Source organism: Mauremys mutica, chromosome 3 (genome assembly GCF_020497125.1).
Source record: "Mauremys mutica isolate MM-2020 ecotype Southern chromosome 3, ASM2049712v1, whole genome shotgun sequence".
NCBI lineage: Eukaryota > Metazoa > Chordata > Testudines > Geoemydidae > Mauremys > Mauremys mutica.
Window position 1 is genome coordinate 173,093,960 of NC_059074.1, and position 12,281 is coordinate 173,106,240.

Here is a 12,281-nt window from a genome sequence, read left to right on the forward strand (position 1 = left end):
CCACTGTCGGCATTAGCTTACAGCATTCACTGGGCAGCGGGGATGCGGGAACTTTGGTAGCTGACCACGGTGCACGGCCTTCCAAATGTTCTTATGTTCTTATGTTAACTAAAGTCTTCCTTGCAGCAATTTCACTATGCCAACTTCCTAGCCAGTCATGTTTAATTTTTCCCACCCTATTGTATCCAGTGCTGCTTCACACTTATCTATCGATTTTAAGATTGTCTTTTCAGGACTCATGGACCCTCCCCCTTTGAATGCCTTTCTGCTTTAAACCATTTCACTCTCAAAAGGGCCTTTTTGGTGGTCATTACATCAGTCAGTAGGATCAACTAACTCCAAGCTCTCATGGCTGACCTTCCTTACACAGCATTCCGCAGAGATAAGGTGGTGCTGAGATCTCACACTAAATTTATTTGCAAAGTTGTTTCAGACTTTCATTTAAATCAATCCATTAATCCCCTCATTTTCTTTACAAAACCCACTCCTACCCATCAGAGAAGAAATTTCATACTAAGACATTTCAAGGGCTTTGCTATATTACTTGAATAGGACAAGCCCTTTTAGACAACCCATCTTTTTGTTTCCATAAGTAGCACTTCTAAAACACAAGCTGTTTTTCCCCAGAGAATATCTAAATGGATTATACCGTGTATTCAGTCTGTTATTACATGGTTGATATACCTCTTCTGCCAAATATTCAACTAGAGCGCAGGCTGCCTTGTCTGCATATTTCAGAAATATAACCATGTCTGAGATGTGCCAGGAAGCCACCTGGAGTAATCCTGGAGTGACCAGATGTCCCAATTTTATAGGCACAGTCCCGATTTTTGGGTCTTTTTCTTATATAGGCTCCTATTACCCCCTACCCCCATCCCGATTTTTCACACTTGCTGTCTGGTCACCCTAAATAATCCCCTCACTTTTGTTAAACATTTTGTCCTTGATTTGGGCGCAAGATTGGACGCCAAATTTGAGAGGTCAGTGTTACAATCAGTGTTTAGTTAGTGGCAACTAGGACTCCTGGGTTTTACCATCCAGATGGGGCATTGCTTGCCAATCACCTAGAGCGGGGAGTGGGATGCACATGGACAATTTCTCAAAGGAAAAAAACCAGCAACTTACTTTGCAATAACTGTGGTTCTTCAAGATGCTGTCCGTCAGTGTGGATCTCATGACCTGCCCTCCATCCCCACTTTTTTTCTGGTGAGTCTTCCTTAACTTGATTTTCTGAATTAGCACTAGAACTGAGGGATGTTTGTGTCTTCTCTGCCCTTTATATGCTGTTGGCTTGGGTGGGGCACAAAGACATGCAGGGTGCAGGTGCAGCCACACAAACACTGCAAATCAAAGCTTCTAGTCTCATGTGCATGGGGCACATGTGGGATCCACATGGACAAAATGTTTTGAAGAACCATAACTACTGCAAGGTAAGTAAATGTTTTGTTTTAAATCAACAATAAGAGCCAAATACTGCATAATGCTGTGGAGTCTCTGAGCATCTTCAACTTCCACTGAAGTCAATAGGAATTGAAGGCACTACATACTTTGGAAAATCAAGTCTAAATTCCTAGGAGCAAAGGAGCGTCATGAATCCAGAGGATCCCTGAACCTGGAACACTAGTTGTGGTGTTAGTTTGTCCTATTGTTTCATATTGCTCTATTTCAGTGCTATTGTGTATTTTTACTGTTTACTGATCCAAAGTAAAGTTCACATCAGTTTGGTCTTTCTTTTCTGTATAGTTTGCCTATCACTAGGGCATCTGAATGTTCTATAGCCCACAGGTTTAAAATAAGTATATACCAGATAAAAGCAGCATGTTTTCAAAACTGATCTAAACTATGTTGTTGCTGATCCCACAGTTGCTTTTATTCTCAGTTCTAAGAGCAGTTGTTCTGTTGAATACATTACATAATTTTATAGCATTGATCCCCACTTAGAAGCAATGGAACAAACTAGCTTAGCACAATTACAAAGAACAGGAAGAATTAGAATAAGTTATGTTGGCAAAAATTCCAACCTGCTTGCCTAGAATAAAATGCCAACATCTTTGCTAATATGAGTTGGATAAACTTACCATAAAAGTCAAAAGGATTTGATTGTTCAGGGCAGGCGTAGTTGCAATCACTAAAAAATGTGATCATTTCTGGAGGAGCCCCACAGAAAACCAATTCTCCAAAACTCATGATGGCGATTTTGTCAAATAACTGGTTGGACAACACAATATATAGTAATGAGATCAACTTACTACTAACAAGGAAAACATTAATACTGGAATAGTACATTACAATTTGGTAAATAAAAGCTCTTTAACAGGAAGCATAGATTTGACCCGTCATTAAATTTCCTTATTGTATTTCTGAACTGCCAAATGTCTTTTTAATCGTAAACAATTAGAACTGACCCTTCTTAAAGGTATTGGATCCTACCAGCTATGAAGAGAAAGGTGCAGGCTGAGCACAGAAATGGGAACCATGAACTCTTGACTTCTCAGTTTTGTCACAGACTTGCTTTGTGACCTTGGTCAAGTCACTGACCCTCTCTGTGTCTTAGGGTACGTCTACACTACGGGACTATTCCGAATTTGCATAAACCAGTTTTGTAAAACAGATTTTATAAAATCGAGTGCGCGCGGCCACACTAAGCACATTAATTCGGTGGTGTGCGTCCGCGGTCCGAGGCTAGCGTCGATTTCTGGAGCGTTGCACTGTGGGTAGCTATTCCCTAGCTATCCCATAGTTCCCGCAGCCTCCCCCACCCCTTGCAATTTCCGGGTTGAGATCCCAGTGCCTGATGGGGCAAAAATCATTGTCGCGGGTGGTTCTGGGTAAATGTCGTCAGTCACTCCTTCCTCCGGGAAAGCAACGGCAGACAAGCATTTCGCGGCTTTTTTCCCTGGATTGCCCTGGCAGATGGCATAGCATGGCAATCATGGAGCCTGTTTTGCCTTTTGTGACTGTCACCGTATGTGTGCTAGATGCCGCTGACAGAGGCGATTCAGCAGCGCTACACAGCAGCATGCTTTTGCTTTTGCATGACAGCAGAGATGGTTACCAACCATACTGTACCATCTACCAATCCATAAATTGGTAAAAAGATGATCATGGTTACCAGTCCTTTTGCACTGCGCCATCTGTTGCTGTCATAAGTGCCCCTGGCTGCTCTTAGCCAGGGGCGCAAAAGCCAAAATTGGGAATGACTCCCTGAGTCAATCCCTCCTTTATGGTATCAAAAAACAGAATCAGTCCTGCCTAGAATATGGGCAAGTGTACTAGAGAACCACTGTATCATAGAACCAGAGAGCACAGCTGCTCTGTGTCAGATCCTGCAGGAATGATGAGCTGTATGCTATTTACAGGGGGTGCTCCTGCAACAACCCCACCTGTTGATTCCGTTCTTCCCACAGCCTTCCTGGGCTACCATAGCAGTGTCCCCCCACTTGTGTGATGAAGTAATAAAGAATGCAGGAATAAGACACAGTGACTTGTTAGTGAGAAATGAGTGGAAGGCAGCCTCCAGCTGCTATGATAGTCCAGACAGGACAGTAAGAAGTGTGGAGGAGAGGAGCCCAACATCCCTCTGCTAGTCCAGGGGCAATTGAATCTTTTCTTTACACATGAAGGGTGGGGGCTGATGAAGCTCAGCCCCCTGTTGCTATGATGAAGACGGTTATCAACCATACTGCACCATCTACCATGAAAAATTAGGTGCACTTGACATTGGGGGACCTGACAGATGCTAGTCGGCATGGTTACCAGTCCTTTTGCACTGCACCATGTGCCAAAAAGCTCATGATGATGAGGACGAGTACCAGTCGTTTTGCACCATCAGCCACCCATGGCAGGGGGGAGCAAGGATGTTGGTGTTGAGTGCTGCAGCATCGCGTCTATCTGCAGCATTCAGTAAAGATAGGGTGACATGTTAAATAGTCACGAGAGGATTTTTTCCCTTTTACTTCTGGGGTGGGTGGTGTACATTGCCGAGCTATGCCCTGAACCACCATGGACACTGTTTGTTTGACCCTAGAGGCACTTGGAGCTCAGCCAAGAATGCAAATGCTTTTCGGAGACTGCAGGAACTGTGGGATAGCTTGAGTCCTCCAGTCCATGAGCGTCCATTTGATTCTTTGGCTTTCCGTTACGCTTGTCACGCTGCAGTGCGCTGAGTCCCTGCTATGGCATCTGTCTGGAGAATTTTTAAAAATGATTCTGAATTTCGTCTTCTATAACGGAGCGCTGATAGAACGGATTTGCCTGCCCTTACTGCAATCACATCCGCATAGTCCATGCTGGAGCTCTTTTTTTTATTTTGATTTCGGACTGCATCGCCACCCGTGCTGATCGGAGCTCCACGCTGGGCAAACAGGAAATATTCAAAAGTTCGCGGGGCTTTTCCTGTCTACCTGGCCACTGCATCCGAGTTCAGATTGCGGTCCAGAGCGGTCAGTGGTGCACTGTGGGATAGCTCCTGGAGGCCAATACCGTCGATTTGCGGCCACACTAACCCTAATCCGATATGGCAATTCCGATACTAGCGCTACTCCTCTCGTTAGGGAGGAGTACAGAAACTGGTTTAAAGAGCCCTTTATATCGATATAAAGGGCCTCTTGGTGTGGACGGGTGCAGCGTTAAATCGGTTTTATGCTCCTAAAACCGGTTTAAACGCGTAGTGTAGACCAGGCCCTCGTAACCCCAATCTGTAAAATAGGTGCAAATATGCTAACCTGCCTCAGGAGGGTCAGACATGCAGGCTTACCACTTCCTGAAAGCCAGGTCCCTTTAAGGGTGTCTCAGGTTGGGTACACAAAATCACTAGCCACTTTTGAAAATATCGGCCATTATGTACATTGTCTTTTTAAAAAAAAATAAAACACAAACTATACCCAGCTATGCCTCAGCCTCTCTGTTACTGGTTGGTCCATTTCTTACATCACAGAAAAAAAAAGGGTTTTGGAGAGGAATTTGAAAGAATCTGGAGAGGAATTTGTTACAAGTTCAGAAAGGCAGGGACGAGGAAAGCATGAAGGCAGTTGTGGACAAATGAGCAGTTGAGGTTAGCATCAGTGGTACAGCAGAGGGATCAATGGGAAGTCTGAATAGAGACAAGAACAGAGAAGTGAAAGGGGGCAGAGCTGTAAGGGCCCAGAAGGTGAGGACAAGCAGCTTGAATTTGATGCAGTAGAAAATGGGAACTAGTGCTGGGACTCGAAGATAGACTGCATTTAATTTTGTACTAAATAACTCTGATCTGCAAGAAAAACTGCATGGAGTATTGCTCAGTAAGGAGCTATTATCATTTTGATATTCCTTACCCTGAAAAGTTCTGACCGTGGTTGATGAATTGTAATAATCACAATTCTGTCTTTGCGTGCAAGTTCCGAAAGCAACAAGACAATCTGATTTGCAGTCATGCAGTCCAGTCCTGTAGTTGGTTCATCGAGTAACATGACCTCTGTGAATAACCAGGATAATTTCTGAAAACTCAGTTAAATGGTAAGCAAATTTATAGTTTCTGTCCTTTATAGGTCATTCAATGCACACTGTAGAATTGTCTCTAAAGTGTCACAGCCATGCAAACCTGTGTATGCAAAACTACAACAGATTTATTTCTCTGGCCTGATCCTTCAGCCTTTACTTGCTTCAGTGGTCCATTTTCAACCACAGTGAATACAGACTGCAAGATCAGGTCCTCTCTTTGATACTCAGAATTAGAACTTGATCGTTTTTTCATGTTGACTTTTTCTTAGTGAAGCTACCAAAATAGATTCAGTGTGTTTGTCAGCTTTTAGAGTTAGCATTATAAAATGATGCTTATAAGGATAGGATGCTACATAAAATTAGCTAAAAGTGTGTATTCTGCATGCACACAGTATACATAACTGTGCTTTGTATAATAAACTATTTAAAATTATCCAGTAGTACAGTATATAGTTCTGTATGTGAACCAGTCTTATTAGTGTATTATTTTCTTTGTAATTTTAATGTGTATTTTATTATACATAAGAATTCGGGGGGTGGGAGGTGGAAGAAGAGAGTCCTGGAAAATGAATGATATTATTTTTTCCACAAAAGTGGTACAGTGTGGAAAATTCCCACCCTGATCAGTCCACCAATTTTATTAGTATCTATGACTGCTGTCATTGAACCAGAGTTCATACAGTGTATAATGTAGTGTACATCATTCATCAAGGGAAATTCAAATCTCATTTCATCACTGGCTGAATTAATGTAGCAAACTACAAATGTTGATTCTTTGAATTATTGCAACATAGGTATTATACTGCCCCTTTTAAGTTCCCAACAGAAATCATAAATTTCTTCACAAAAATGTTCAAGAAAGTAGTGGATACAGCATATCAGTGCTCTAAAAGCTGCATTAGCTAAAGCAGGGGTAGGCAACCTATGGCATGTATGCCGAAGGCGGCACGCAAGCTGATTTTCAGTGGCACTCACACTGCCCAGGTCCTGGCCACCGGTCTGGGGGGCTCTGCATTTTAATTTAATTTTAAATGAAGCTTCTTAAAATTTTTAAAAACCTTATTTACTTTACATATAAAAATAGTTTAGTTATATATTATAGACTTATATAGAGAGACCTTCTAAAAATGTTAAAATGTATTACTGGCATGCGAAACCTTAAATTAGAGTGAATAAATGAAGACTCGGCACACCACTTCTGAAAGGTTGCCGACCCCTGAGCTAAAGTATGGGATATGCTTCATTCACTGGCTGGTTGCATTAACTTATGTACGAGCACTGCTAAATGGTTATTCCAACTGAATTGCAAATTTAAGTAATTGTCAAGGCAAGTAGAGCTTGGGTATAGGCTACTTTTTTGGCTCTGTTTTATATCCAAATAAATAAATATGAAGGACTTAGTAATAATAATAAATAATAATATTTAGCACTTACATAGCACTTTGAAAACACAAAGTGCTGAACAAACAAAATTAATCCTTACAACTCCCCTCTAAAATAAGTAAGTTTTATTAGCTCTGTTTTACAGATGGGAAATAGAAGCACAGTTGAAAAGGACTTAATTTAAGCACATGGTTAAACACATGCTGAAATCCCTAAGATCAGTGCATGTGCTTAAACTTAACTATCAGGGTGTATGGGACTTGCCAAGGCCACAGCATAGGTTAGTGACAAAATAGGAGTCTCAGCCTATGCTCTCGTCACTAGACATTTCTGCCTCTCTGCAGAGCTGATTGTGCAATGAGCCTGCATGTTGAAATCCATGGCAGTTTGGAGTGTGGATCTGTGATAGAAGAAAAGTGCTATTATATTTTAAAATGTTATTTAGTGGTGGGTGGTGGGAGTGTGTGCAAAGTGACAGCATAATGAAAAGGACAAGGTATTTGTTTTATTCTGAAAAGCTGTTCAGTACTCACTAGGATCTTGTAATAGCTGGGCTGCAATTGAAATGCGACGCCTCTCACCACCAGAAATTCCCCCCAAAATACGGCTTCCAATTACATTAGTAGCAACATGGCTGAGACTCAGCTCAGCCATAACAGCATCTACCTGCAAAATAGTTACAATTTAAAAAGAACGTGAAGTAATGTTCACTGCCCGACTCAGACAGTTGCACACTACATTAAAAACTGTGAGAAGCAGCTCATATCATTCTAAACTGCACCCAATATGCTGCCCACGCTCCATGTTAGTGGGAATTATTTACAATAATCTGGACTTATTTTTATTTCATTCTTGGATGAGAAGGTAGAATTTCATTTTCAGTTGACTATTTACAAAATATGCAGTATCATGCTATCTTTGAAGTTCAACACAGTCTCTGACACTGGTTTTCTAATTATATCACCTGAATGCATAGCATCTTAGCCATCTGTCTGTCCATTAGTTTAAATGACTGGCAGTGGTCAGTTTGAAATCTCTTGAGTATTGTTCTGCATCTGCCATCTATAGAGTTTTCTCTATTGAGTGTTCTTTCTGAGGAATACACTTTTTGTAGAAGTCTATGGTTTCTGTTGAACTCTCCATTGTCAGTTTCAGTCACATATGATCTGAGCAATTAATTCTTTTTCTTTACGACAGCTGGAGTTGTCCATCCTTTTTCTCCATCCAGTTTGGTTAATCAGATTATAGATCCAGCAGTTCTCTAACTGAGTGATGTCTATTGTAAAATTGTTCTTAATCTCTTTTTGCCTTTTTATCTGATTTGGCTGTTCTCTTCATGTTTGGCCACTTTGGAGAGATGTTCTTTTCCAAAAGCAGAACAGTATTTGAATTGTCTTCCCATCAGGAATTGTGCTGGACTATATCCGGTACAGGCTATTGGTGTTGATCTGTTAAGGGCAGTTAGCATGAGCGATTCCATTTTGTAAGTTCCCCTATTCTGTAAGGCCCAGATCCACCATTAACTAAAAGCGAGCACATCACATACCAGGGTCCATAGGGCAGTGTTAAAACAAGGTAAAACCATAAACAGGAAAAAGGACAGGAAAACAGTTAGCAACAGCACAAATAAGGGAAATTCTGGTATGAAAGATAACAGTTGGACTACGCAATAGCCAACACAAGGATAATAATTAGCTGTAATAGGCTAAAGATAAGAAAATGGCTTGTTTATTGGCTAAGGCTCACAACCCACGAGGGTAACTTGCATTGCTAAAAGGAATATAACCCCTATGTAACCTGCAGCCTTTGTCTCTCCCTGATTAGCAGGGGGACACCCCATTCCAACGTTGTTTGAAGCTTGCGCAATAAAACTTTGTTGTTTGGACACTCTGTAAATCTTTGGTCTTTGTGCCTCAGCCTAGAAACGAACGGTGCGTGGCCTAGAGGCATAATTCGCAACAGATCTCAGAAGAGCAAGGAATGGACCTTCCTGCTGCAGGATTTTCTTGGCTGTCTATACAGCTCTCTCTGGTCATGTAAAGGGCCTTAAAGTGAGCAAGGCCAGAGCAGTGTATAGGGGCCTTAGTATAAATGAGAATCAGGGTGTAGGGCTTTAAAGAACCAGGAAAGCTGTGTTTCACTGACCAAGGGACAGGTTCTGTGACCTTACTCAAGCACAACTCATGTTTGCTTGAGTGAAGACTGCAGGCTAGGCCCTAAATAGATGGCACCTCCCAGGAGATGGAACTCCACACTTGATGGGTAAACATCTTTGTCTAGAGGCCACTATCCGATTCCTAGGCAACTTCTCACAAACAGCTTCATAGACTTCCATACCCCACAGGCCGCCTGGCAGCAGCCATTTGCCCTCTTGCTAGAATGTTAATGACCTAGATAGACCCCTCCTTCTGGGTCTCCCAGTCCATTTGGTGTTTATTTTTGTTGTCTCCATTCAGATTGCTAGTTCAGTGGGGCAGGGGCTGTGTTTCTTCTGTGCATGGTGCAGGGCTGATCACTCTGTCAGAGGTTAACAAATAAATAATATCTTCAATTCCTCACAGTAAAGCAGCAGTAAGTGGGGAGGATATAAAACCTTTGTTCTTCTTCCAAGAGGGAAATGATGGAGTTCTAAATGTATGTAATGGTGCCCAGATACTGTGGGAATGGCCACTTCAGAGTTCTGAATTTGGTATCAAATTCATTCTCCCATGTGGTAGCAATTGGTACTGCTTCAGGAATGACAATTTCATTCCAAAGAGACAAGGTGGGTGAGAATATCTTTTACTGGACCAACTTCTGTGGTGAGAGAGAAGCTGTTGAGCTTACACAGAGCTCTTCTTCAGGTCATCTTCTTCTGTGTAAGCTCAAAAGCTTGTCTCTCTCACCCACAGAAGTTGGTCCAATAAAAGATGTTCTCACCAACCTTGTCTCTCTAATATTCTGTGACTGACACAGCTACAGCAACACTAATTTCATTCCTGCATATTCATTATTTCCCCAGATGGCAGCATGACACAGAACTGGCAGTCAGGAGCCCAGGGAGTTTTATTCCTGGCTCAGCTGCTGAACTCCTTTGCGCTCCTGAGCAGGTCACTTCACTTGTACATGCCTGTTTCCTCATCTGTAAAACAGGAACAATGATACTTGGCTTCCTTTTTAAAGCAGGATAATGTGAGAGCATGAATTGAACTTGGGAATCCAAATCTGCTACAAAGTAGTGTCTAGAAAATTAGGGTATCTGATCAGCTGGACATATCTGAAAAGATTGTCGTGTTTGTCTCAGTGGAAGAATAAAACATACTGACCTTCTTTTTAATGAAGTCGCTGGAGTGCTTCTGAAGTGCGAGTAAAGCAGTGTAAGTCAAAGATTCTTGTATGGTGAGATAACCTAACAAAGAATCATTCTAAAACAGGAAAAGAACAACAGTATTGTAGTAACTCTGTGCATGGATCTGCTTTGACACACATTTCATAACAGCATAGTTCTATTGACTTCTATAGATTCTCCTGATTTACTCCTCATTTACAGCAAGATTAGTGAAATCACAATTAAGCCATATGATTCTATTATCATCATTACAACTTTGTGATAACAAAAAGTTCCATGCATAAGAATTAAATTGAAAAACAACCTGTTGAACATATGAGAAGCAGTCCTGAAATTGTTCTTTCTTCAGCTTTTGCCCATTCATGTACACGTCACCAAAGAAATGTTCTTTTTGTCTCAGTCTTCCTGATATTGCATCCAGCAGAGTTGTTTTTCCAGAGCCTGTTAGACAGTTATAAAAAAAATCTCATTCATATTAATTCTTACTTTTATTATAGCGGCACCTCTAGGCCCCAATCAGAGGCCATGACTCCATTGTGCTAGACACTGTACACGTCTAATGAAAAAAATAGATCCGTGTGAAAAGGCAGCCCGTGAAAGTTAAATGGAGTGTTAGAGTCTTTGTAAATTTCTATCGATGTCTCATCATTTGGTAAGCACTCTCGTTATGCTTGATGCTATACAAAACATTGAGGACTACAGTTCCTGTCCTATCTTTTACAATCTAAAGAGAAAGACAAAACAGATCAGACAAGGATGGAGGACCAGGGCTGCTTCTGCTTCAAAACATTGAGAGCACTTTTTGGAGCATTTTTATAGGAGACTAGTAGGTTTCATGGGAGAAATAAGTTCTGAGGAGAAATGTAAATGAAGAAATTTCATCTTTGGTTCCAGGGGCAAGAGGGAATTCCAGAAATAAGGGGCAACATGGGAGAAGTTATGAAGATGAGAGTGGGAGAAGGCCATGAAGGTAGCAGGGAGACAGGAAGGTTGAGCAGAATAGTGAGGAAGAGGAGCAGTAGTAAGAGTCAAGAGCAGCGCTGTAGGGGCAGGTAGCCAGCAGGGGCAGGTAGCTTGCACCACATTTGGAATGCAAGAGGAAGATAATGGAGGATTTGAGAGGGCCTAACTCCTCTGCAGCACAAAGCCTATGCACCATTTAAGTACCACTGGAAGCTCAAAAAACAGCTTAAGTAGGGCTTAAGTGATTAATAGGCCCTGTGCTGGCTTTTTGCACAGGGTTTAATTTCATCCAAAATGGAAAAAAAAGATGAAAAACGTTAGCCCAGGAAACCAAATAACAATCACATACATAGACCTGAAAAACTCTGGCAAGTTTGGAAGAAACCATATTGTGACACAGAGGCCCCTTGGGAAAAGATCTCCTGTTCTTTGCAAACAACTCTCATCTCAGGTCTGACAAACTCACCGCACCAAACACATCTTACAGGGTATTTATTCATAACAGATAACATGTAAGGTATCTACTGAAAGCTCGTAACTTATTAAGACTCGTAATCATTGTGAAATGCATGTATGGGTAATATTGAAGAAATAATATAACTATATTGAAAGGATGCGTTTTTGGTCTTGGAGTAAAACTTAGACACCAGGGGATGATTCATCTCAGGGATGGATCATTCAGGCAGAATTGTCAATGCTCCCTGATTAGCCAGTGAGGTAAGGTGAGGCTCAGTTGTCTAGCCTTGCTTCCCAAGACTATCCATGGAAAACCATCAGAGACAACTGCAAACAATTGAAACAACTTGGAGGTGGAAAAGTACCATTATAACAGACAGAGGGATCACCCTATAAGTGAATAAAGACAAAAGACTATTTCAGCATTATACAGAGTGGGGAGTTTCACTGAGGAAACATCTTGTGGCATGGGGATGTTTTCATGAAAGTTTGGAACTTGGTTCCTGCAAAGCCAGCCAGCTCTACAACAGACTGAACTTTGAAGGGAAAACCTACTTTATTAGATAGGAAAGATAACTATTAATAAGCATAGGTGCTAGTTTGCGTTTCATGATTTTGTTTCATATTGTAACCATTCGTTTCCATCACTATCTTGCTTCTAATTGACTCTTCA

General features: G+C 41.5%; 1 protein-coding gene across 2 annotated transcripts in view; it reads right to left on the reverse strand.

Annotated features, from left to right (window-relative positions):
• Positions 1–12,281, reverse strand: part of ABCG5 (ATP binding cassette subfamily G member 5) — a 39,976-nt gene that overhangs the window by 25,920 nt on the left and 1,775 nt on the right. For both annotated transcript variants that reach the window (XM_045011727.1, XM_045011726.1), the window contains exons 3-7: positions 10,494–10,630; positions 10,167–10,265; positions 7,395–7,527; positions 5,313–5,452; positions 2,079–2,208 (exon numbers count right to left, since the gene is read on the reverse strand). In XM_045011727.1, the coding sequence (XP_044867662.1) occupies positions 2,079–2,208; positions 5,313–5,452; positions 7,395–7,527; positions 10,167–10,265; positions 10,494–10,630 (639 nt within the window). The remainder of the gene's footprint in view (positions 1–2,078; positions 2,209–5,312; positions 5,453–7,394; positions 7,528–10,166; positions 10,266–10,493; positions 10,631–12,281) is intronic.